This window comes from Cryptomeria japonica, chromosome 4, assembly GCF_030272615.1.
Source record: "Cryptomeria japonica chromosome 4, Sugi_1.0, whole genome shotgun sequence".
NCBI lineage: Eukaryota > Viridiplantae > Streptophyta > Pinopsida > Cupressales > Cupressaceae > Cryptomeria > Cryptomeria japonica.
In genome coordinates this window covers 641000522-641027928 of record NC_081408.1, presented here as the reverse complement: position 1 = coordinate 641027928, position 27407 = coordinate 641000522, and the positions used below count along the sequence as shown (strand labels likewise).

Sequence of the window (27407 nt, the reverse complement as noted above, 5' to 3'; positions counted from 1 at the left end):
CGCATCCTGAAAATTTGGTACTTGTTCGTGCACTGGGCATAACTTGCATCAAAATAATCGAAAATGAAAACTTATTTTTTAAAAATTGTATAGAATCTAGTGTAGAAAACTAATATGTAATTTATTTTGAATTTGGTCAAAGATATCAAAAGTTATTAAAACAATGGTAGACGTATGTCTGTGACGACTGTCAAGGCACTAATAAAGAAAATTAAAGTTTACTATGCTAATGTTGTCCAAAAATGGAAAAATTTATATGGTCAGAAAGCTGAGAAGACGTGTGAGATTATGGTGGTAATTTTAGAGATACCCTTTTGATCATTTGTAAACCTAATGATTATGAAGTTGAGAAATCATGTTGGAAGATGAAAAAATGTATAAAGGGACAAAAATGGAGGGAAAATGGGCTTGCAAGCCTTAGGGTCATTTTCCAACCCTCTTACCAAGCCAAAACATGCACGGGTTCTGATGTGCAAGATAACCTGCTCGGTTTTGAAAAACAAAAAGTACCTTTCATAGTTCTACATAACCCTTACGGGTTATGTAGAACTAAAACTATCATTTTGAGTTTCACAAAATCCATATGGGTTATGAAAAACCATCATTTTGAGTTTCACAAAACCAGTACGGGTTATGAAAAACATCATTTTGAGTTTCAAAAAACTCGTACGGGTTATGAAGACATCAAAATGTATGCTTGTAAACTTAAAATTTACTACACATATGTATAGACATACATATATAATATGTGTTTATGTATGTATATATGCATATCTATAATTATATATACATATATGTGTGTGTGTGTGTGTGTGTCTTTGTGTGCGTGTGTGTTTGTATACATGCATGTCTCTCTTTTCCTCTCTCTCATCTTCCTTCTCCCATCATCATCTCTGTCTATTCTGAGCCCTAATTATCCTCCTTGAGTTCTATCTCATATCTCTCCCCCTCACACTTCTCTCTCTATCAAGTCTCTAACCCTCTTCTCCTTCTCATTCTCTCTCTACCTCATGTCTCTCACCCTCTCCTCCTCCTCCTCCTCCTCTCTCTCTCTCTCTCTCTCTCTCTCTCTATCTTTCCCAATCCCCCTTCCTCCCTCCCCCCTCTCCTTATCCTACTCTCTCTCTCTCTCTCTATCCTATTCTCACACACACACACACACACTCTCTCTCTCCCTCCCCCTCTCCTTATCCTATTCTATTTCTCTCTTCCTACCCTCCTATTCTATTTTTCTCTCCCTCCCCCTCTCCTTATCCTATTCTCTCTCTCTCTCTCTCTTTCTGTGTGTGTGTGTGTGTGTGTGTGTGTGTTAGGTCTTGTTCTTTGGGTTTTGATCCCTTTTTGGGCTGACCGGATCCCCTTGGATCATATAAATAATTGCAATAGAGCATTAAAATGTAATAAAAGAAGTTAAACAAAGCATAGAAGATAGATCTTAAGATTTGAGGTCCCAGTTGTGACCTGTTCTATATTTTTAGCATATTTTAGCAGGTCCGTGAGCCTGTTATTGTAACCTGGTTGTTATTGGTTGGTTGTAATTAGTTTTCATGATATAATTCAATCTTTTATGCATTTCCTTCATCATGTCCTTGTGTTTCTGTTGTGTTTACTCTTTCTTATCGGTCTAGACTGATCTGTTTGAGGTCCCTCCTAGCCGGTGATTGCACCAAAAGTCCAAAGTCATCTGCTAGAATTTTGGTAAATTAGAACACATTTGTAAGGACTGCAAAGAAGAAAAGAATAAGAAAAAGAAGAAATCTGATTATGATTCTAAGTCTGAGAAGGAGGATGGTGATGCATTCATTGCAACTTTGGCTATTCCTGAAAGTAATGATGCTTGACTGATTGACTCAAGTGCATCTTTTCATATGACTTCCAATAGAGATTGGTTTTCTGAATATGAAAAATTTAATGTAGGTAAGACTTATACTTGGGTGATGATTCACATCTAGACATTGTTGGTCGAGGTAAAGTTAGAATCAGGTTTCCTGATGGTCGAATAAAAGGATTAGTGGTGTATTGCATATCCCTAGATTAAAATGAAATTTGTTATCCGTGAGCAAACTGATAGATGCAGGTGTGTAGGTAGTCTTTTCTTATGCAAGATGTAAGATGATTAAGGGTGCTATAGTGATTGCTAGAGGTGTTAGGTTCAACACTTTATATAAGCTAGAGGCATACACTGTTGAGTGTAATAGCACTTTTGTAAAAAGTAAATTTGTTGATACTTCGTCGGAAGATTTGAGGGTTTCACCTTCAACGGATGGATATGACTTTTAGGTACCTAAGGGTGCTCTTGCTTCTAAAGAAAAGTGACCTGTAGAGAAGACTATGTTATGACACCAGAGGCTTAGCCATATTGGAGAAAAGCATTTAAGAACCTTGAAAAATAAAAACCTTGTTGAAGGTTTGAATGATTGTAATCTTGACTTTTATTTTTGTGAGCACTGCATTTATGAAAAACAAATCTGCATTCATTTTTACTCAATTTCTCATAAATCTTATGATATTTTGAATCTTTTTCACTCAGATGTGTTTGGTCTTGTAGATGTTCCTTCCATTGAAAAATCCACATATTATGTTTCATTTGTTGATGATTTAAGTAAAAGGACATGGGTATACTTTCTGAAGAGTAAATAGGAAGTTTTCAGTTTCTTTAAAGAATTTAAAGCAATGGTTGAGTTGCAGACTGGAAAGAAAATTAAATGTTTGAGGACTCATAATGGTGGTAAATTTTACTTTAATGATTTTGATAGATTTTTTAAATACTATGACATTAATAGACAAAAAACAACTCTGTATTCTCCACAATATAATGGAGTTGCAAAAAATGAACAAGACACTGATGGAGAAGGCTGGGAGTATGCTAAGTGGTGTTGGTATAGAACAAAAGTTTTGGGCTCAAGCTATTGCCATTGCTTTCTAACTAATTAATATGCCTCCGACATCAACTCTTGTTGATAAAACGTCTATGGAAGCATGGTCAGGTCACAATCCTTCATTCAGACATCTTAGAGTTTTGTTGTTGCGAGGAATATACATATGTGGCAAAGGAGAAGCGAACAAAGTTGGAGAACAAGGATATGAAATATATCTTCATTGGATATAGTTATGGTGTGAAAGGTTACAAGCTTTGAGACCCTATTGTACAAAAGGTAATACATAGTAGAAGTGTTATTTTTAGAGAAATTAAGACTCTTGTTACATTGCAGCCATAATAGACAAAGCCGGAAGATGTGATTCAATTCCCTTCTACACCTCAAAGAGTTGAATCAAGACCACTTGATAGGAAAGAAGTTGAGGAGAGCTCATATAGCTCCGAATCTTCAGAAGAGGAGGAAGAACCTCCAACTCAACTTGTTCAAAGGTCTACAAGACATAGACAACCACCTGAAAGGTATTCACCTGATGATTGGAGATGTATTTTTTCTTTGAATACTAATGTGGATGAGCCTAGATTTGTAGAAGAGGCATTAGGTTTGAATGATGTAGAATCTTAGAAGATTGCTATGGAAGAAGAAATAACATATTTTAAAAAGAATGGCACATGGGATCTTGTACCATTACTTGAAGGACGAAAACCTGTGTTGGTTGTAAATGGGTGTTAAAGAAAAATATTGATTCAGATGGAGGCATTGAGAAGTATAAAACAATGTTGGTTGCAAAAGGCTACTCTCAAGTTGAGGTTGTTGATTATGGTGAGATATTTTCTCCTGTTGCATAAATGACATCTATTAGATTTTTGCTTTCTATTGTTGTTGCTTATGATATAGAGGTTGAGAAAATCGATGTGAAAATTGCTATCCTTCATGGTGATTTGGTGGAGGATATTTATATGACACAAGCAGTGCACTATGTGATAAAAGGTGAAATTAATTTGGTCTGTAAATTGACAAAATCTTTGTATGGCCTCAAACAAAGTCCTAGGATGTGGTATCAGAAATTTGATACATATGTGTTGAGTTTGGGATTTGAACTTTCTAAATCAGATCATTGTGTTTATTATAAATATGATGGTGATCATTTCCTATACATTGCATTATATGTTGATGATATGTTATTTATTGGTAAAGGGAAAGGTATGATTTCTTGGGATGTAAATTAAAAGAGAGAGAGTGAACAAAAATTTATGGCTAGGTTAGAGTAAGTATGCGAATTTAGTTTCATGAAGGTTTAACATCCAGGATTCTAGACCATTATGTGTTCCCTTTCCAGTTGGAACAAAAATATCAGTTTCAGATTGTCCTAATTCTCCATCAAATATGGAAGACACGAATATAATTCTTTACCAAAGTGTAATTGGAAGTTTGATGTATGCTATGGTTTGTACTAGATCAGACATTGCCCAAACAATGGGAGTTCTTTCCAGATATATGTCTAATCCTAGTAGAGCTCATTGGGATGCAGTCAAAAGAGTCTTCAGATATTTGAAGGGTACCTCAAAATATTATTTGTGTTATCATGATAATTTGGTTTGAGACATGATTTCCGAAGACACGAATATAATTCTTTACCAGAGTGTAATTGGAAGTTTGATGTATGCTATGGTCTGTACTAGATCAGACATTGCCCAAACAATGGGAGTTCTTTCCAGATATATGTCTAATCCTAGTAGAGCTCATTGGGATGCAGTCAAAAGAGTCTTCAGATATTTGAAGGGTACCTCAAAATATTATTTGTGTTATCATGATAATTTGGTTTGAGACATGATTTCCCTTGATATTCATGGTTATGTGGATTCAGATTGGGCAGGTGATATTGATAGTAGAAGATCCACCAGTTCTTATGTGTTTACATTAATTGGTGGTGCAATTAGTTGGATGAGTAAGTGACAAGTTGCAGTTGCTTTGTCCACTATGGAAGTAGAGTATATGGTAGCTACTCATGCTTGTAAAGAAGCCATCTGGCTTAGGAGATTATGTTCAGATATTGGAATAAAACAAGGTGCAATGACAGTTTATTGTGACAACAAGAGTGTGATCTACCTAGTTAAGAACCTAACATTTCATGCTCGTACTAAACACATTTATGTTCAGTATCATTTTGTCAGTGATATGCTCAAATATGACAGGTTGAAGTTGGTTAAGGTAGAAACTTTGATGAATGTTGTAGATTCTTTAACTAAGGTTGTGAGCATAGAGAAGTTCAGATGGTGTACAGAGTTTATGGGCCTCATGGACCCTAGCAATTAATTTATTGTGTTTATACTCCCTTTGCTTTTGCAAGGTGCTCGACAAGTGGGAGAATGTTGGGAAAATGGTGTCTGAACCTTGCATTTACATAAGGTTACTATTTACAGTAAGTTTTCATTTAAGCATGAAATGGTGTGAAGTTCTCCCCAAAGCTTCAGATTGGTTAGATAAGCATGCCAGTAAATTTTCATCACAAGATCATAGCTAGCTTTGAAGATATTAGAGTTTATATTTTTGGAAGGTGTGATGGAAGGTTTAAATTTAATTTTGATGAGTTTAGACCCTCTAAAATACCCCGAAAAGTGGGCAGAACCAACATAGCGAGTTATGAGGTGATAGAGCACTTCACGAGCTTTCTGACACTTCAAACGGTTTGTCAATCGAACATCTGATTCACAAGTTATGACCTTCAAAAGTTTGGACTCCTGAAATAGAAAATATAAAATTGCATCAGATACATAAATGAGCTTAATAGGGAGGAACACATGTTGATGTATATTTTATCACATCATAGGGAATCTAGATTGGAGATAGGGTCAGCTCCACTTTATTGGGTGGTTTAGCCCATGGTTTTGTAATACCATTTGACATTTTCATGTATTGTATCTCCTATATATGAGGTGCATGAGATAGATGTTGTGTGTAAGAGTCTTATAGCTATTGAGTTATCTTTGAGTCTTTGGTTGGTGGTAATCCTGTGAAGAACTTGTTCTACAAGTAAATTTTTATCTTTTATTAATTTCTGAATAATATATTGGGTAGCTTTTGGAGTGTGGGGTTTTTCTCCCGAAAGAGTTTTCCCCACGTAAACTACTGTATTGTGGTATGCATGATATTATGTTTATTTCTGTTAAGTTTTTGTAACTGTTGTAACGATCTGTAATTTTTTTTGCATTACCCTCCTCTCAAGGTTAGTGTAGGATGTTGTTTCGCTACTTAACTTCCTTACATTTTCAAAACAAATGAGAAAAAATATTTTATTTAGCTGGAATTATGGTTGTCAACATGTGCATGTTTTGGTCCTAAAAATTGACTTTAAAAAGGTGATTTTTGTACATCTTATTACAAAAATAATTGGTATCATTTTAGTATTAGAATAAATAACATATGTGAAAGTTAGACTTAAAATCCTACATTTCATATTACTAGACTTTCTTAAGGTTCTATGTATAAGTTGTACAAATTTTCAGTTCAAGCATGACAAAATTTGATTTTAAGGAAAATATGCTTTCATTTTTTTGTCAAAAAGTGAATCCACCTTCTTACACTTACTAAAAGTCTATATTGTTTAGGCTAGATCTATAGATATGTTTTTATTCTTAGTTAATTGATTGTAATTGTAGTCATTCTTATTTGCTAGCTAGCTATAGTTATATTTTTCTCTTTTTTTGATTATTTTGTATTCTTTGATTTATTATGTCTAATGTAAACATATTTTGGTTCCTCCAAACAAATTTGTCTAATAAAAAATAATATGTAACATGATATTTAACCACGATTTTTTTACATATGACTAAAGTACAATTTAGAAATTTTAATTAGAATACAATTACATATATCACTTAAAATATTAATTCAATCAACATTGTCTATATATAGATGATGTAATCAACACCACTAAAAAAATTATCATTATTAAATATTTTATGAGAAACAATAATAACTTAACTTTGATATTTATTTTATGAGAAACAATAATAACTTAACTTTGATATTTTTTTGTCATGGTTAAATTCAATGAGATATATAAAATTGATATACATATCTAAATTTAAGAAAGATACTTTTAAAAAGGTATATCTTAAAATCATTATCTCTAGGTATCATATTAGTAAATTATGTTTATTGCTAGTAGTAGTTGAAAAATATGTATAAGGATATGAGAGTAAGATGCTATGAAGAGAGACTATTGTTAGAAGTATGCCTATATTATGATGTCGACAAGAGTAAAATTTCATATGCTTGTTTAATTAACTTTTTAGTAAATTAGAAACTTGGAATATAGGTAGTTAATTTTGGGAATTTTATAGATAAGAGGGATTAAGGAATTTTTTTTTTTTTGGGGGGGAGTTTGGAGAATGCATTGTAGTTGGTTTTGTATTTGGTGATGATTTGTGTATGACATTGTTTCTAATTGGTTAGTTTTAGAAAAGTTAAAAATATAATTTATAATTTTTATTTGAAGTGAGATTTCACAATATTGTACATAATTTTTTTTTATAAGAAATTTATTAAACATAAAAATGTAATTTAGTGTATAAGTTTATATTGTATATGTAAGCTCATTTTAAAATATAAAATGATTCAATAGTTAAAGATGAAATTTTATCAATAAAATATATATATATATATATATATTTATATATATATATGAAGTATAAAATCATCTACTAGTTGTTTCATTGTTGAACTATATAATATTTTAACAAGTCATACAAATGATATAAAATAAACATTCATCATGTAATGTGTATACATAGATATACATATATAGATGTACTCAATGTATGAAAAATCAATTTATGCTCAATGTGTTATTTTTTATAAAGGGGTCATATGACCAATGACTAGATTGTTGAGTGTGATATGTTGGTTCTTTCAGTATTTTATTATTAATAAGTTTAAACTATATTAGTTACACAAATTTGTCAAAAAATATTTTTTTGGAGTATGAAAGTACATAGATGAAATATAATTCTAATAAAAATCTTTTTATTGAAAACTCATGCTAAATTTTAATAGCATGGATCTAAAAATAGAGTCTAGGTAGAATTATTAAAAATAAAATTATTGCACATAGTAAACAATACATTTTTCATGTAATTTTTATATTTATATACATAACAATTTTAGCACGAACTATATTAAATTTATTAATATATCATGAATAGACATAACCATACTAATAGAACCTACACTAACTTGTTCTAGGAAATACTTTTTGACCAGGAGCCAAAATGCCTTTTGGATCAAAAATCTTCTTTTTTTGTGAAAACTGATCCCACTTTCTTCCAAAATGTTGAATCCAATCTGCTTGGGTCTTATGGCTACCAAGATATTGCTTTACTTGAATACCCACACTTTTACAATAATCAATAATCCTTTTATTTTGTTCTATTAAAGTAGACACTGCAGGGCCTTGTGGATATGGCTTGCTAAAATACAAGAGGGATACTCCATAGAAAATGTCATCCTCATCTTCCGGTAGGATAGCAGATGTGTCAGAATTCCACCTAAATAAAAAAAATAGTTATACATCTAATGTACAATAATATAATAAAATTTAAAAAATTGCTAATTTTTAAAACATTTTAAGGATAACTATTTAGAAGTATGCTTTTAAAAAAAATAATTGTTACACAATATTATCTCCTTAATTTTTTTAAAAAAATGAAAAGGTTTAAGTATGAAAGGTCTAAAAGAATAGATCATGGTCATTAAATACACTTTTTCATTAAATTATTAATTTTTTCTTTGAGTTATTAAAATGACAATCAAAATCATAATTTTTTTACAATACATGAAAGTAAAAATATAGCGGAGAAAATGAGAAGTGATAGTTTAAAATATATTGACAACAAAACAATATCATAAAGATAATATATTTTAAATTGTTATTTGTATAATCCAAAACCAAGAAGTGGAAGGTATAAACTTATTTTTTCCTTGTTATTTGATCACATCAATTGGACCATAACAAATATCCTAACCAAGATTTTCATTAGACCATCCAAGCATATTATCATCTTCAGCTCCAAAATAATAGAGGACCACCACCTATGATAAATAGGCAAATATCTCAACCAATAACACAACCCTATGGAGCTAAAGGTATAAAAAATTGAAAATTTATGAGATTTTAAACTATCAAATATCTCAACCAATGGCACAACCCTATGGAGCTAAAGGTATAAAAAATTGGAAATTTATGAGATTTTAAACTATCTTAGGCCATTACTAAATAAAATCCATAAATCAATGTGTGTGTGTGTGTGTGCACGCATGTGCGATTGGCATGTCACAATGAAATAAGTTGTTCAATTTTTAGTGGAAAGTCATAAGGAATTATATAAGATTATGCCAATTAAAAGTTTTAGCTAAATGGATAAATTCGTTATAGTGTTCAAAATGAGATATAATGATAAGATTGGTCTTAAACTTGCAATCTATAAATTTAATATTATTGAACAAGGGATAGTTGAATTTGTTGCTATATGAAATTGTATATTTATTATCACAATGATAAAAGTCCTCATTTGATTCCGAATGAATATATGTGCATAGTTTGGTGTTAAAAATTTGACTTCAAAATAAGATTTTTCCTAAAGATAAAGACCTTAAGACCTTAAAAAAAAAGCTTATTCTTTGTCCATAAATATTGAGAGGAATACAAAAAAATTCATGAAAACACAATAGGAGGGTAGATGTAAGGATATATCCACCTAAAAAGGGCCATCTATAAAACCACTTATCATAGATGAAAACTTGATAAACTCATGGTTGAACAAAAATATTTCTTATAAATTGGTAAGTTGGGCCTTCTAGGGGCAATCTTGGGCATGATGGTATTGGTGGAGTGGGGCGTGATAGTTCTAGGCAAGTTTGAATAGTTTCTTTTTTCTATCTACAAAGGTTTCCATATGAATAACTATATGGAAGCCCTTGCTATTTTGATTGTGTTGGAGTGTTGCTATTCTCTTCCCTGGTGATAAATTGTTGTTGAATTTGACTCCTAGGTAGTGGTGTCTTTGTTGAATCAATAGCAGTTTGATGGTGTTAGTTGGTAGTTGCAGTTGGTTATTCGACATATTCTGTTGTTTTGTGATTCTTTTGAGTCAGTCACTTTCCTTCATATTCCCAGAGAATGGAATGGGGTGGCTGATTGTCTTGCCAGATGGGCCTCTGAATTTATGGAGGGTTGGTCTATTGAGAAAAGGGCTCAACTATCTCCCAAGTTGTCTCATACGCTAGATCAACTTCTTGATCTAGATAACTCTTTGTAGTTCTCTTTGCTATGCAGTTAGCCTTCTTTTATTGTATTTCCCTTCCAGTTTTGAATAAATTTTTACCCCTCTTTATTGTCAATCATGGAAGGTGATGCTTAATTTATATCTTACAATACAAATTGTATAATAGATCCCATTTAAGTTGTGAATTTAACATATCTCAAAAGTATCTAGATTATAATACAACGTGGAAAGATACTCCAAACCCATTATGAAAAGATCAGTTTAAAATGCACTAGGGTTTTCCTGGTGTTATTTAATATGCATGCTATTTGATCTCACAAAGTATATAGTTCCTAATACATTATTAAGAGATGAGTAAAAGTATACTAAAGATGGTTCTATTAGGAAGAATATGATTCTAAATAATAGCATAAGGTCTATAAAAATATATTTTTTTGTATGGTGGATCAATAGAAATATGGAACAAAGTAGTCTATAAGGAATTACAAAATCATGACTACATTAATTCTTAAATTTTTTGTGAAGAATTAGTGCATGGTTTTTTCCATCTTAAAGAACTAATTCAATAAAGGTATCATAATGGTAAATCTTTCAACAAAAGACATCAAAGTGTTGATTAAAGTTTTGGTTCCACAAGTTTAGAGTGATTTTAAAGAAATCTAGATACAACTAAACAACTTCCCAACTAATTTTTAGAGGATATAAATTTAAAATAGGAAAGGTTTGTTAAATTTAGAAAGATGTAGTACATATGCAATAATATTTAATATAAAAAAGAACAATTAGCATAGTATATAATGTGACAAATATATTTAAATAAAAAAATTCATTGTATTATTGAAAAATCAAAACCATCCTACTCTACAAGTAGAGTAATCATTCCTTTTCCTAAGAACTAGCTAAATAAATTTTGGTAGCATAAAATTCATCTAAAGATAAGTATTACAATATCTATTTGAAATATCTAATTTATAACCAAGCCTAAACAAGAAACCATGAACTAAAAAAATATGGGAAGATGTAGTGCCCAAATATATGGCACAAGTTCCAATTCTCCCTTGGATGATGGGTCAACATACAAAAAAGTAAAAAATAAGAGTAAAATAAAAAATAACTCCTGCTTAATATCTTGTTGACCAAGGGGATCATCTTGTGGCGTGATGGTTAAGTGGTTGCATTGTTAATTGTGCAAACAAGGTTCAAATTCCCACTTGGCTCACATGACATTCATGCCTGGGTGGGCCCACCAATGTAGACATGCAGGAGGCTGGAGAGATAAGGAGACCAAGGAGTAACAAGGTGGTTGTATAGATCTCTAAAGAGAAGAGTGTTATGGATGGGGAGGAGGTCCCCCTTGTGATCTCCCCTAGGATTGGGCTAGACTAGAAAACCCTCTTCCACAACTTTGGTTGTGCATTACCAAACATTTTTTTTTTTATTGTTGACCAAAATTGGGTGGTATACCTTGTATTCATTCCTCCTTTAGCAGGATATACATAACATAAGTTGGTAAAAAAATTATGGCCTACTTTGTGACTTCCTATATGGTCTTGAATTTTCCATAAAATATCTTTGAAATCTTACAATTTTATAGATGTTCTAATTTATTTATATGGCATAGGTTTTCACCCACATTACATGACATAAATGATATATTACATATATTATAGTGTAACTTTTTGTCTCTAATGCTACATTTTCTAACATTTTACTATTACTTATTAGTTAATCTTTGTAGGGATGGTCAAATTTCTTTATATTATTTCAAGGGATCTTTTCAATGCAATATATACATTATATTTGTTTATTTATGAATTTTTAAATTTTACTGGTCATTAATTTTTTTGATATACTTTAGAATGCATTTGAATAAATACAAATAAGTTCCTATCAAAGTTTACGTGTATTCTCAGTTTCATTTTAATTACTGGTTCACATTACATTGTTAGTAGGATTATGAATTACACAACTAGAAGAGTCACCCATTATTGTTTGTTGACCCTTATTTTCTTGCAAATCTTTAACCATGATTTTTATTCACTAGTCTAGACCAACAAGAATCTCCATGTCTAGGTCTTTGTTGATCCTATATGACAATGTGATACATTTTGAATCACTAACACTTGAAAAAGACTAAAACAATGATCTAGTCCCCCTAGCTTGAAAATAAATTTATTTCTTCTCAAACTAACTTTATATTTTCATCAATAATATTATTTTTCTAGAGTTTCGTAGTTCTATTTCTAGTAAATGTATTTTAAGTATGTCATACTAGGTCATATAAATGGGGATATGATCATCAATCATAACACCTTGCATTATATTTATTCATCCACAACTACTTCTAGTATTAGTCTCTGAAAACGAATCTCAATTGAATAGTCATTCAAATTTTTTGTTTGGTGTATTTTTCATCTTGTTACATTAACTATGGGGATTGAATATTATCAATGAGACTAACAATATTCTCCATGTTTACAATAGGCCCCTAAAGATGCTTTTCAACAGCACTAATTTTTACACACAAGTACAAACCCATGTATGTTTTGATAGATATTAAAGTTGAAATTATGAAGAGAACAAAATTGCATATAAAAAAGGTGTCCCAAGACCATACCATGGGTGTAATGTAGTTTGATATTAGAAGTTTCAAACCATTTCTTGTTAATCTTGGTCATTGTCTTAATACTAGATTCTAATTTTTATTGTTTGTATTGTAGTATACTAGCTAAACATAAACACAACAAAAATAACATTACAATATAAAATAGATAAAATTCTATTTCATTTTCAATTATGTTATTTTCTCTATTTTTATTACTAAAATGTCTATTTATTTTGGTCTCAATATATTAATATCTAAAATAATTTAATTAAAATAAAATATTATTAAATTATAATAAAAATATATGAAAAACATTTGTCCCACTAAAACTACTACCAATAAGAGAACTAAATAATTAATACCATATATATATATATATATATATATATATATATATATAAGTATGTGGTCATATATCTATGTGTCGATGTAGTGTATAAAAATGATGAAAAAAAAGCCAAAAGGCATCATAATATACTGCTCGAGTGTCAGAGCAATCATACACTAGTAAGGCTAGACATAAAATGAATCAATAATCATCAACCCGTAGTTAGTTGGGGAAAGGAATATGTTAGATATATCGGCAAGCAATCATACAACAAAGTGAATGACAAAGAAGTTAACTTCATGTGACTCAACCAAGGTCGCTAATTGTAGCACCGGCTCCACCGATTGCCATAACTAGTATATATCCACATTAGTACTCAACACTAAATTTTGCCAAAAATGGATTCTGGTATTTGTCTCTGCTCTGAGAAAAGGGAAATGTCCTTCAAAGGAGAAATTTCAAATAAGAGATGGTCGGTCATCCTGAAAAATGGAGGATGATTTGGTTATACATGCGACCAAAAGGATTCTGGGTGATGAGATAATCCTTGCAGAGCATAGACAGAGAGTCAACAACAACATCCCAGCAAGGTTTGCAGCAATTTTACTTACAATGGGTGAAAGGAAAGCAACAACAGTTACATTATGCAGGTTGATTTGCAAAGAGGAATATTTGGATAACCTGGAATTGGCAATAAAATGTGTGGATGAGAATCTACAAACACCATATCCGGAGGATTATTCCAAAGTGGTGGAAGCCATTGATAAGGGGGAGGTGCTCAACATAGAATTCAAAAGGCCTTTCCTTAGTAATAAGGACCAGAGTCTCTACAACCAGAGACAAACAAAGATCACCAGAAGCATTGAGTTCCTCAAGCAATGGTTGGGAGTGGTAAAAGAACCGAAAGGAGAATGGTGGGTGAGTTACATGGTTGAAGAAGGATGGACACCGTTCCCGGAAGAGAATCCCACTGAAGCACAGGCCTCTGGTATGGAAATTTCCGATGATAGGGAAGAGGATTAAGTTTCTGTTACATAGTATTTTTTTGATATTAGTATTATAATGAATCTTCAGCATAGACTGATAGAAGCGATAGTTATATCAAAACACATAGTGCAATGTTTATTCCTGTGACATAATAAGCATAGCGAAGGGTAAGGTATTTAATGCATGACAATATCAAATGTTATTTTAACTATACTTAGTTGAGATAGATATCGTGATTACTATGATAAGTTACTAAAGTTCAGACTAAGAGAGGTTGCGGTAGCATCAATCCTTTGCTGTGTAGTGTTTTCATTTTTGAGAAGTATTGTAGATTGGGTAATCTTTCAAAGTAGGAACAATAAGCTTTGATGTTGACCTAGTTCGAAAGAAAGCTAGTCTAGAATATTAGCAAGGAAGAGGGTACTTAAATAATATTGGCTTTATTCTTCTTTTGAATCTAACAGTTAATATAGTGGTTTTGCAGAGGAAAGTATTGAAATTTGTTTTGTAGGAGCAGGTTTTTTTATTTTGCAAGATAAGCAGAGGGGACTAGGATGATAAAAGGGAACTGGGAACATTGGACAGAAATACACCATCCCATACCAAGCACAGTTTATGCATGTGAAGGGTTTTTATACAAGCCTAATTGTAGAACCTATAAAAGGTCATTTGTAATTGATATGTTGTTAGTTTAACTGGACCAATGGTCCTGGGCAAGGCCGAAGGTTTTCTCCTCTCCGCTCTTTTCTACCGGCACCTGCACTGAGTGGAGATTATAACATTTTCTATCAATAAAATATGCTAAGGCCTTTTTACCGAAAAAAAATTAAAAAAAATAAATTAATACCATACATAATAAAAGAATTCATTTCAATAAAAAAACAAAACTTGATAAGAGATAATATACAATTCATTTTTTTGAAGTGATGAAAATATTAGATTTTAACTAATAAATATTAAAAATGAATAAATAACTTACAATTAAATTATTGAGAATTTAGAGATGTGAAATGAACTTACAAACTTTTGTGCATAGGATAACATATTATGATTCCATCTATGCCTTGTTTGAGGATGTCACTGAAGACATGTTGATCAAATTGAAGCATTCCGCTCTTTGGAATGAAGAGATTGAGCCATGGATGTGGAGCGAACCAAATACCATTAGCCCTATCAGCTAGCTCTTGTGGATGAACTCGATATAGAAAATCAAAATATGAAGTGTCTAGGTTGAATTCTAAACCTCTTATAAAACCAAGTTCAGAACTTATATTCTGCACCGTCTGCAATCAACATGCTAATTAAGTGGGCATAAAAACATACTAATGATTGAAAAAGTAATTTTAGATTTTTAGTTTGGAGATAAATGAACTGCATATACATACAACCAATAAATATTTATATTAGCAGATTGGCCACTTTCATTATCAAATCATTGGCATTGATATAAAGATATATTTATAAAGTTAATTTAATGGACATAGTATTATAGATTTAGATTCTTTGGAGGATTAGTAAAATAATAGAAAATTTTGATTTAAAAGAATTTTTTTATAAAAAATAATAACAATCTTGTATGAGATTAAAAAATTTAAAAATAAACTGTGAACAAAAACTAATTAAGAAATAATAGGGATTGACTAACTGATATCTATTGATACATTCTTTAAATAAATGTAATTCACAAAAAAATAATTAAAAACAAGAACATAACAAATATGAGGATAACAATTAGTGAAAATAATAATTTTAAAATGCATATTTTAAAGTGTTTAGTAAATTATATTTATTTTTTATGATTTAAGAATGCGGCAAGAGTATACATGTAATTTGTCACATCTTTCTCTACCATTTCTACTATTGTGGCGATTGCTAATGTCGTATCCCTTATTGTCATGGTAACACACATTGTTCTCTCTTTGTAATATTGATTGCATCTTCCTTGACCTCTTGGGCTTGTTTCCCTATTGTTGCATCTCATCTAGTTGGTCTATTTCTTCTCCTCTCTTCCTCTCTAGCAATTTCATCTCCTCTCAATTTTAGTTCAAATTCTTCTATTTTGTGAGAGATAGTTTGTAGGCTTCTTCCATTGTCTAAATATTTGGCATACCCATTTCCTCCTAGATGGTTTCCCTTAATCTATTGACATGCTTTGCCACCTTCTTGGTCTCTTTCTCATGATGTCTTGACCTATATTTTTAGTTTGTTTGTAATACTCCTTCATATAATCTTTCAGAGTCATCTTTGCCTACCAAAAATTATGTAGTTCCTTCAATAATTCTAACTAGTAATTGGCATAATGAATTTTAACTTTAACTTTCCCATGGTCCAATCCCACTTCATAATGACAGGCTTCCCCATTCTATTTTTTCCAACTAAGATTACTTGCATCATACTACTGCATGACTCTTTGATTTTATCTTTGTAAATTTTACCCTATATAGGTTTGTAACATTCTCATACTCAAAATATTTCCCTGGATCTATGCCTTATTCCATTAATTCCTTACGATCCGTATTCTCAAAGTAGTTTGGTATGTCCACCATTATCCTCTTACCAATTTCAAAGATGGAACTCAATATTATCTCCTCTTTATCTTATTCACTTTCAACTAATTCCATAAGATCAACTTCATCTTCCTCATTAAAACTCTCCTTGGTCATAGGGTTGTGGATCTTTTAGTGATCTTACTCTAATAAATTCATTCACTTCTATATCACCTTCACTATATCATAATTATCTTCCATTATTCCTACAATATTTAGGATTTCTTGCCCTCTCTTTTATGGAATTATATAGACAACAACCTCTTACAAACTACCTCATGGTTGATGATATATTTACAAACCTATTGTAAACTAACTCAACTTGCACTTGATTTAATTATGACAAAGTACAATTAATCTTGCCAAATTTTGTCATATTTGACTTATTCATTAATTGAAAATTTTGGTGTGAAGATAGTCATTACCTTGTTATGTACCAAGGGATATGCTATTATAATGTATTTAGGTGGATGAGTTACATGAGGTACACATCAATTAACTTAGCTATATTGGGTCATGTGAATAAATTTTGTAATTTACTATATCAAGAGTCAAGTAGGACTTCATTATGATTACCCTTCGATTACATTATTAAGAAGAGGTCTACACAAGGGAGGTTATTATCATCGTTAGATATGCATGAAGTATAATGTTGTGTTGAGGATATCTTGGAGATATAGTGTGGAGTGACTTCTTCCACAAGGAGTACTGCATATAGTCTTACCAAACCCTAAGAATTTACTTTGTTTTTGCATATATTCTATATATCAGGGCATCTTGGCCCATAAACATCTCTTGTTTTGTGTTAGATCTATCTTTTGGATCATATTATGTTATTATCATACATGTGTATCTTCTTAGTGACAAGATCCACACATATTTAATATAATGAGAATAATATAATACACAAGACATATCTCATACAAAACAAGAGACATTTGTGGGACAAGATGCCCTAATATCCAATGTATGTAGAAATAGAGTAAATTCGTAAGGTAGAGTAACACCATAGAATGCACTTTATGGAAGAGGTAAATCCTCATTATATCTTCAATATATGCCAAAAATAATATTATAATTTAAAGATATCTTATAATGATAATAACCTCCCTTATATAGGCATCCTCCAAATAATACAATGAAAGGGAATCCTAATGAAATAAATCTTGATATAATTACTTACATTATTTATTTTGACATGACCTAGGCATTATTTTCTGACAAGGGATGCGTTCCACATGTCGACATGTCCATCTTCCTAAATATATTATAATATCATATCCCTAGGTACACAAAATCCCCTAACTAGTTTCAATAGTAGGCTCTAATCACAACCTAACTTAAAGTTACTAAGGGAACTCTTAGGGTGTTTTAATTTTATGTCTCATATCATAAGGATTAAGACACTTTTTCATCATCTTATGTTTTCCTATTTCTCAAATTGGCCCATTTAACCAAGGGTCCCTCACATATTATACACAATATTGAATTTTTAATCTTTGATAAGCACATTGATTATTCTTTTCATTCATTGATCTTTTGAGTTCTTTATTCTTTTCATTAGGTATGATCTAGATCTTGGGTGTCTATCTCAAGTGTCTAGATCCTGGGTGTCTATCTCAAGTGTCAAGATTGAGATGATGTTGGATCTTGTTGACTGCATTTGGTTAGTCTTTTTATTTATCTAAATTGGATATTAGAGGTTAGATCTATAATGGTTTGAAGTTAGAACCACTACTCTTTCTACTCTCTTTCTACTCTTTTTGTGTATAAATAGAATCACTTAGCTTGTGTATATAGATTTCAATTATTCTATCAAGGAAAAATTAACTTTGAGCACATATTTATCATCTTCGAAGTCTTCATTCTCAATGAAAAGCTTAGAGTTTATTTTTTTGAGAAACTTGTTTATAGAACCTTGGTTTCCCATATCCATTTCCTCCCTTTCTTTTTAAATTATAAACATCTACCAAGCCACTCCCCTTTCCTAACACAATTTTATTTTGGCATAATACCATTAGATTGTGATATATCAAGGATGTTTAGGGTGGACAAGAGCTCATCCTCAAAATTATCACTCTAGAGAATTTGAATCCTTTGTTTCATCCTAAGAGGCCACTTTTCCACCAACCATAGTGTCAAACTTCGAAAGAGAAATTTTAAAATTCTTAGTTTAATGCACTATGAACTAACCATTGTTTCTCCAAGAAATTTGAGCTGGGTTTCCAAATTTTAATCTCTTTTTGGAACTAAATAGTTGTAGGGGAGCAAATCTTAGAGAAGCTACACAAATTCCACAGATGTCCCTACTAATTGCAAAGAAAATGTTTTGATTTGATTAAACTGGGAGAGGCCCAAACCTTTACATAACCACAAAAACCAGTGAGCGATAAAAACCAAGGGCTCATGAGTAGTGAGGGCTCTAGACTAGGATGCTTTCTATACAAAAAGAACAAAACCTAGTAGGCATCCAACACAACAACCTAAACCCAGACTACGAACGAGTAGAACCAAAAGACAAAAAATAGAACAAAACACATCCCCACCAAAGGTACGAATTGATGAACTACTTGGTGGGAGACAAATTACCTTGAAAATGTTGATTCAACAACTACAATAATTCATGAATTAAATCCAAAAGTTATGTGTCAACCAAATGAGGGCTCTAGACTAGGATGCTTTCTATACAAAAAGAACAAAACCTAGTAGGCATCCAACACAACAACCTAAACCCAGACTACGAACGAGTAGAACCAAAAGACAAAAAATAGAACAAAACACATCCCCACCAAAGGTACGAATTGATGAACTACTTGGTGGGAGACAAATTACCTTGAAAATGTTGATTCAACAACTACAATAATTCATGAATTAAATCCAAAAGTTATGTGTCAACCAAATCTAAATAATATATACAAGGAGCTTGAATAAATCAATCATGACACACTTTGACAATATAATTCTACATACCTTATAAGATTGACTTATTTTTTATTAATAAATACTATCAAAGATACATTCTAATATTTAGATTGTTCAACACTAAAAAAAGTATTAAATCTTATCCTCATGGTGGAGAGAAAATCCACATCCTCCAAGTTTGAAAAGATATGCCTAATACAGGATTACCCCACTCTAAACCCTAAACACTCGGGGCCATTTGTCTATATAAACTCCAACATTGCATTCTTGTCGCATTCATTCTCCTCATCGACCGCCATGACCAGCGGCGTACCAGGAGAAAAGAATCCTTAATGGAATGCATGCTTCCTTTTCGCACCCTTATTAATGCCTCTCGTGCCCTCGCTTTGACTATCATTCATTCGCTTTCGCTTATTTATCATTCTACAAATAATTATGAAGAGCCTATTAATTAGTTTTGTGGTATTATTATATAAAATTTCTATAGTTACTGGGTCGATTGTCGCATTTCTCAGATAATTTCTTTTATTACTAGAGAATTTATAATTTACATATATACTGTGTAGTATTTGAAATCTTTTTATATTTCTATTTTGTATAATTTACATATATATATTGTGTAGTATTTGAAATCTTTTTATATTTCTATTTTGTATAGGAAAAAATTTCATTCATTTTTAATAATATTTAGTCTTAAATATTCTTCTTAATTTTATCTATAACATCTATCTTATTCTTGTTAGTCTATTTAAAAATTTTATTTAAAAAATCATCATTAACTTTTTACTAATACTTTTTCAAATAATAATCAAAACAAATAATCTAATGATAAATTTTCTTAATCTTATATATGAATCTAAATACATACATACATATGTACACACAAAACTATATACACATACATATGTACACACTCATATATACATACATACATATGTATGTATGTGTATATACACACATGAGAGAGGTTATTTATCAATCTTAAAATGATATAATAATTAAAATAAATAATTATTTAACATATTTACATATAAATAAGGTGGTTGATAGATTGATAAATAAACTCTTCAAAAGAGAATTCCAAGAAGAGAACCATCTCAAACAAAACTCTAAAATATATTTAAGCTAGTTCCATTTACCATTACAAATAATTTATATCTATCTTGTAAACTTGCACACCTTCATAATTTAGTAAACTATACTAAACTACAAATTAAGACAAATTTTGAATTATAGCAAGAATTTTTGAATGAAAATTTACAAAAATAGAATACCTAGCAACACCAAATGATAAATAGTAGTAAGTGAGAAAAACCTGATTAACATTTGTTCCTTCATCATAGTAGAGTGTGGCCTCAATTATGTAAAGCATGACACCAGCTGTGGGAGGAATCAAACTGGAATTAAATGTAGCATTAGGCAAGAAAGGTATGGAAGGCCAACCATTTTTGTTGTTTGCTATAACAAATCCTTCAACATAATCAAAAGCTCCTCCTTGTGTGAAAGAAATGAGAATCTCTTGATCATGCGTAAAATCTGTGAAGTTCCAATAAACGAATCTCCATTGACTTGCCTGCAACCAAAACAATATTTTTAATAGATCATATAGAACAAGTTAAATATAGAAAATTAATGATAAAATAATATCAATCTTTTCTATTGAATATATAAATTTTAACAGTTTTCTCAATAAACATTCAATAATTAGAAAGAATTCAAAAAATATTTTTCTCAATAAACATTTAATAATATTTTTTACGACGCTGGCATGACACAAGGCCTACGAGCACAATGGCCCAGCATGGGTTTGAACCTTGGTGGTCGCTTCACCAACGAAGTGTTTTAACCACAACACTACATGTCCGAAGACAAGTAAAATAAATTGATTGTTATACAATTTCCACAATTTTTTTGGAGGGACGAGAGAGGTAGATGGGAAAGACTTTTCATTTTCTTACTTAGAATTGGCCATCTCTTCAACACATTCAAGTAGTCTCTAGAAATGTTTGAGGCAATTCAAACGATAAAGATCCTCCTCCATCTGAATTTTCTTTTAACTCCTTAAATTTTCTTGAACTTGACTTTTTTATTTTTTTACATTATTTTGGGAAGGGCTATGTGACCACAAAAATCGATCACTAGTGTATTTTATAAGTCTACTTTATATCTATACACTATGGACAGGTGCATTCTAGTGATCCATAGATACTGCAATTGTAGGTGTACCTACCTTTAATAAATATTATAATATCTGATAAAATTAAATAAGAAATATTAGAGAAAAAAAACAAAAGAAGAAAAGAAAGAAATTTGTTCCTTGTTTCACATTTCACATCTAAAATCTTCATGACAACTCTGACAGGTCAAAGAAAGAAAATCTCTCTAAAATCTGTCCGAGTAGAAAAATAACTCTTAGTCAAGATCGCGATGAGACTCAAAAACCTCTCTGGCCCGAAATGATATTTTTGACACTGGAGACATGTTACACTTAAACCTCTCTAAAAGAAAGTGCCGAGGGAAAGGATTTTACAGAGAATATAATTTTTTAACTTCGATCACAGATTTAGTTGGTACAAAATAAACTATGACTGTACTTTTCTACTCTTCTGTAACTCTCATGAGAAAGTATTCTTCGCGAAAAACTTCGAAATTAGCAACTAAAATATTTTATTTCAAAAACGTTAGGCTTCATACCCTGTCAAATGACTTTTGAAGGACGATTTGAGCCCCAGTGATGATTCCGAATTGGCCTAATCCTCCAAGGGTACTATAAAAAAGATCAGCCTGATCCTCCGAACTGCAATTAGTGACATTTCCATTGCCTGCACAATCAGTGTAAGCCCATGAATATTTCAATAAGATCTTACAGTTTTAAAAATCCTATTACAATTTAAAAAAATGGACCAGAAAAACAAGAGGCAAGATACTAATATATGTCCTACAAATATAAAACCGAAACAGAAAATGATTATTTAATTTCTAGGATGTACTAATGTATAAATTATGGTGTATGACAGTAATTTACACGTAATTATGTTCCCTAAAAACTGGATAGCCATTTGAACTAAAACTGATATATACAATTACAATACAATTACAATACAATTACAGAAAATAAATGTAACATTAAATAATAACCTGTGACTACTTCCAATTGTAATACATTGCTAATTTGAGGTCCATAACGATAAGTCTGGCCACTTATTCCAGCATTAGAAAGAGTCCCACCAATAGAAAGATCAATATAATCAGTCCATGACCTAGGAGAAAGTCCTGAGGCCTGAGCAGCTCTAAGAACATTAACCCAAAATTCACCCCCCTTAACATCTGCATAAGATTCACCACCACCTTTCTGGACAATTTGAATTCCTCTCAGGGAGGTCATATTCACCACAATTCCATTCAAAGCCTGAGATTGGCCAGCCACAGCATGGCCATTCCCTCTAGCAGCTATGGTTAGATTTGGAGATTCATTTGCTATTTTAATCAACTTACTGATGTCCCCCACAGAGGCAGGTGAGAGGACAGCAGCAGGTTTATTCTTCACTATTCCTCCAAAATCACTGGAAGCTTCTGTTATAGAAGGCCCAGATGTAAACACTATTGGGCCCTCCAAATTGGCCTCTGCAATCTTTTTGCAGGCATTTTTATCAACTATAGGAGATGATATACAATGTCCATATATGTCTCCTCTTGTCCTCACAATAAAGATAATCATACTAAGCCACCACAAGGCCATTGCACTCCTCACACACCCCATTTCAGTCTCAAAGAGACTTGATCAGTATAACTTGAGAATGATTCACTTAAATGGTATTTATAAGCTTTGTCCCAACCAAGGTTTTAGGTCACAAAATCCTTGACCCTAGTTAACCCTCGGAGCAGACGATGATTTTCCCTATACCAATAAATCATTATTTTAGATTACTGCTAAATAAATAACTTAGGTATGCACCAACCTTGATTAATAAAGTTATGGATTGCATGGTTAACTCAAGCAACTAATGCTTGAAATAGAAAGTTGGCAGAAATCAGTTGTTATCGCTAAAATTTGCTCAACGACCCGAGTTATACTTGAGCAAGTTTTGAGACTGCCCTTTGAAGTATTCCTTTTCAAGGAAACTGGACCACACAAGCTGTAAATTGATCCAATCCATGTCCATACACTTCACGTCTTGATCATCCTATATTTTGTAGAGATCTATTCAAACCTGAGTCTGAGAATAAATATTGAAGAGATCAGATTTGGAATTTAAAAGTACTGACATGATAATGAAGTTTGAAAATATTACTAATCATCAAATTGATATATTATATAATTAATATATCAATATAGTCATAAGGTTCTAAAGAATCTTCATAGTGGTATCTTAAGTGAGGTATATTATATCAATGGGGTTGTGCTTAAATGAATAGGTCATAAGATTCTAATGAATCTTCAAAGTGACATTTTAAGTTGAAATTTCAATTCCTTGTTCTTGAATTTCTATTGTAGATTATTAGTTGAATAAGTTGTTCTAAGTGAAATATATTGATGAGAAGGACGTCCTTCTTGTGATCTCCACTCATAAGTCTAAATAATTAATTTTAATTCATAATTATTTTCAAGAGATTAACTTAAAAAAGACAATTTAATTGTGTTAAGATACATTAATTTAATATTTTTAAAATATTTTATCTATTTAAAATATATGAATGAGGTGTATCTAAATTGTTTATATGTTAAAAATAATTGTGAGATAAGAACAATTTATAAAATATTGCATGTTGCAAAATCATTCAATTTATAAATATAAAATATAATTAATAAAATGATTGTCACTATATTCATCTTTAAAATAATTGAAAATTGATATTGAAGTAATAACATTTTAATTAAAAATTATTATTGATTATTCAAATAGCATAATCCATTTGCTAAGTAAATTTGAGGGGCTTAGTCAACGTTGACATGGTGTGATGGTTAAGTTGTAGAGTTGTTCTTGCTATCAAGATTCAACCCCTATTAAGATGTTATTGTTGATTAATTATATTGAGGATGAGGTGCGCCATTTATCCCTCTTTAAAAAAAAGTTCAAAAGACTTAATTAATTTAATCAAAATTTCACATAAAAATTATAATAAAGACCAACAAAATATCTCTAGCATAATCCATTTATGAGGTAAGTTGTAGGTGTATGGCAGAGTCAAGAAATCAATTGTGATATGTTGAACAGTCGTATCTGAGGTGTCAATTCCATTGCAATGGTGGGCGTTCTGTCAATTTTTCAAGATTATACTTAATCTAAAAAATTCTAGATAGAAAATCTTCCTGAATCAGATCAGTTAGTGTGAAAAATAGCTTACGATATTCATTCAAAGATGGCTCGTAAACTACTAAAAAATTAAGAGTAGACCGTTCTTCACGCTATCAAGTTTTAGCTAACCTAGGATTCCATGAGATTTTCTACACAAATTTAGAACAAGTAAACAGTTTTTAGGTTAATTTGAACAAGTTAAGCGTTGACGCGACTAATTAGATAAGCGTTTGGAGAAGGTGGCGAATTTGATATTGCCACGTTGATTTTTGTGAGCCAATTGCTATGTAAGCAAGAAAAAGACACCAAAAATAGCTTTAATGGAGATCTTTTGCGATCTCTCCGGAGAATATTGAGGGATTTTAAATGAACGTAAGCAGAAATAATCTAATAAATCTAGAGAAGACATCGTAGTCCTGTGTTTGAATACGTACAAATCAAATATATAGCAACAAATCAATCCATTTTCAAATAGGATATCAAGAAAGATTCTGTTTTTCGTGATGTACTTGGAAAAACAAAGATTGTGTTTGCCCAAAGATTTGATTTGTTTGAATGAAAGAGAGATGGATCTTGTGACGTCAGTTTGAGAAGGAAAAGGTTTTGATCCAATGACCGCATACTGATTCATCATACGTTCTTTCTTGACCGGGAAATAAATCACAATAGATTTGGCTTCTGGACATAATCACACATTTTGACCAATTGTTCTCTTATTTCCCATCACTCGGATATTTCACCGACCATATATTTTGTATTTATTTGACTTGTTTCCATTTCGAATCTCATGCATGGACAATGTTCTTCCAAGCATTTAATTTCGTGTTTAAGTTCCATTCCTACTCAGTCGATGCATGGAAACTTGCTTAATCTAGAAATTCAGCATTTGACTCAAGTGATCATCCTTCACACTAGTTTTGTATTTGAGTCGGTTAACTAGATAGCCACCAGTTCCTATGTCTGTACGAGGAATTGATCTTCCTTAGGTGTAAGCGAATCTCCTTTAGAGATAGGTTGTACATATATGTGCCCTTTAAGAAATGAGAAGGAAATTGCCTTAGGACTCTCAAATCTCATGTGAGTGAGTGTGTCTTGAATGATCAAGGGCCTTATTTGGAGTTTTGTGTCTTTCAAAATCAAATCTTATATGTTTATTTGAAATCATTCTTAATTTTGTAAAGAAAATTGTTTGTCAAGTTGTTTGTTTATAAATTTAGTTTCAAATCTACATACTCAAAGATGATGTCATATCAGCATGCTTTTTTTTTGTGGTATTCAAAATGGCCCCCCCAAAAATGTAAGGCTGATAGTTGTGCACTAAGCCAAGTTTAATTGATGCGTTGATGTTACATCACATAATTGATTGGTCTTTTAGATTTCAAAAAATCTTTTTGGGGATAAATATTGACTTGACTATTTAAATGCTCCACCAAAGGGTTGATTTTGATTAACTTCAATCTCCACTATAGGGCCCTCTTCCCTAATTCCAATTTCTTCGTTTTACATTATTTTTCTATACTTTTTTGACATATGATTTGATTTTCCTCTTATAATTTTAGTTCTATTTCAATCTTACATCTCATTTTTCATGTAAGTTTACAATCCTGTCTCCTTCTACATCAAGTCATAAATGACATAATAATTTCTATATCAGACTAGTATAGACATCTTAAATACGCCTATTTAAAACACCTCAATTGGAGGCACCTATATTCTCATTAATATTGAGAATAGATAGGTGCCTCAAGATGGATATCTCTCAGTGTCCTTTTGGAGAGTTGTTTTCCTATTTTCATTTTTTCTTAATGATCAAGTATGAAAATGGTGGCAACATTTTAAGTCCATCCAAGGAATTAACATGTGATATAATGACAAATAACAAGCCTTCTCTTTCTTTCTCTAATTAATCTTGTATCAAATGTTGCCTCAGAAAGAGGCAATCCTTTTGATTTGAGGATTATTAGTGCCCAAGCTAATTGTAAGGGCAATTAATGTGTGTGTCCCTTTTGTATTGGTGTAATTGAAATTAAATTTGGAGATGCATCTTCAAATGGGTTTCTTAATTAATTGTCAAATATGATCATAACATATGTTATTGGACTTTTTAAGGCACTTTTGGGTTCATTTATTATATTTCAAATGTATCCTAAATCTCCATTTACAAAATTTATTTTTATCCATAAGTTAGAAAAATAAAATAACCCTTGCATTCTTAGCAATTGATAATTCAACATCTAGTTCATCATTCTATCCTATTGCTTGATTAGTACTCCTTTATTTAGTTGATCACCTGATTAGTCTTCTCAATGAATACACTTTTTTTTTTTTTGTTTATGGTTATGTACATTATTGTTTGTGACAAATAGATGAATATTATTATTGTTGGAGTAATTGGGACACTTTATCTAATTATTTATTAATTAGGTCCTTTAATTACTTTTTCACTTAAGCTACGCTTAAGTAGTTTCCCCTTTTATTAAATTAGGCTAATAATAGCTTAAGTTACCTCATTCATTATGATTGTGACACTTGGCACTAGCTAATTTAATCTTCCATTAGT

At 31.3% G+C, this 27407-nt stretch overlaps 1 protein-coding gene across 1 annotated transcript in view; it reads right to left on the bottom strand.

Annotated features, from left to right (window-relative positions):
* Nucleotides 1–23310, bottom strand: part of LOC131047671 (cytokinin dehydrogenase 7-like) — a 79683-nt gene extending 56373 nt beyond the window's left edge. Inside the window, exons 1-4 of the mRNA XM_059219368.1 lie at nucleotides 22689–23310; nucleotides 22245–22372; nucleotides 20866–21123; nucleotides 15245–15365 (exon numbers count right to left, since the gene is read on the bottom strand). Coding sequence (XP_059075351.1) covers nucleotides 15245–15365; nucleotides 20866–21123; nucleotides 22245–22372; nucleotides 22689–23310 — 1129 coding nt within the window. The remainder of the gene's footprint in view (nucleotides 1–15244; nucleotides 15366–20865; nucleotides 21124–22244; nucleotides 22373–22688) is intronic.
* Nucleotides 23311–27407: the final 4097 nt, after the last annotated feature.